Below are 893 nucleotides of genomic sequence, written 5' to 3'. Positions count from 1 at the left end.
TGCGAACTTCTTCGAGTTTCTCCTTGCACTGCAAAATGAAGAAGAAAACAAACAAAACAACTCTCTATAAACCCTAAACCCTAGCAAACCCTAAACCCTAGCAAACCCTAAACCCTAAACCCTAACTCCCCAACCCTAGAAAACGCTAAACTCTAAACCCTAAACCCTAAATCCCCAACCCTCCTCAACCCCAACAAATTCCAAACCCTAGAAAGCCCAAACCCCTAAACCCTAAACCCTAAACCCTCACCCAACTGTACATTTACCTTTTTGAGTTCATTTCTTATTTCAACATTTCTGGGGTCAAGCCTAGCAGCTGAAGACAAATCAGCCTTTGCTTCATCGAGGAAGCCAAAGGCAGCGCGAGCGACGCCTCTTCTGTACCAAGCTTTGCTGTTTTTCTGTAAAAGTAATTCAACAGCAAAATTTCAGGTGTACAGACACCTCAGGTATCACCAAATATAATATATATATATAATATAATAGTTATTTATAAACTATGTTGCGTATGCAAGAACGAAAGCATGAAGAGGGTTTTCAAGGAAGGAAAACGAAGTGAGTGAACACGAAAACAAACAATAAATATAATTGTAATAAATAAATAAATTAAACAAATAAATAAATAGATAAATAATTTACCTCGTCAAGCTTCAGCGCTGCTGATGCCTCATCAATAGCCTGTGCAAACTCTCCTGTCTTTAGATAACAGCTGCATGCAGCAGAGAAACTCCAAAGCCCCAAATAATATTTTAATTATAATCAGATGCATCCCTGACTGTACTTTTTTATGAAATATCTATACACACAACCACCGCCTGCTGCTGCTTATACCACTACATACCCCTTCACGCCCTCTATTCCATATAAACCCTAAACCCTAAACCCTAAACCCT

The 893-nt window shown here is 38.9% G+C and overlaps 1 protein-coding gene across 1 annotated transcript in view; it reads right to left on the bottom strand.

Moving 5' to 3' along the window:
• The window catches only part of EAH_00050220 (peptidyl-prolyl isomerase, putative), a gene marked incomplete at both ends in the record, with an annotated part of 2,378 nt that overhangs the window by 1,142 nt on the left and 343 nt on the right, over window positions 1-893 (bottom strand). Inside the window, 2 exons of the mRNA XM_013394298.1 lie at window positions 267-401; window positions 640-709. Of these exons, the coding sequence (XP_013249752.1) occupies window positions 267-401; window positions 640-709 (205 nt within the window). The remainder of the gene's footprint in view (window positions 1-266; window positions 402-639; window positions 710-893) is intronic.

Source organism: Eimeria acervulina, genomic scaffold (genome assembly GCF_000499425.1).
Source record: "Eimeria acervulina Houghton genomic scaffold, Eah_scaff833, whole genome shotgun sequence".
In the NCBI taxonomy this organism is placed as follows: domain Eukaryota; phylum Apicomplexa; class Conoidasida; order Eucoccidiorida; family Eimeriidae; genus Eimeria; species Eimeria acervulina.
This window is presented reverse-complemented; position numbering and strand designations above follow the sequence as displayed.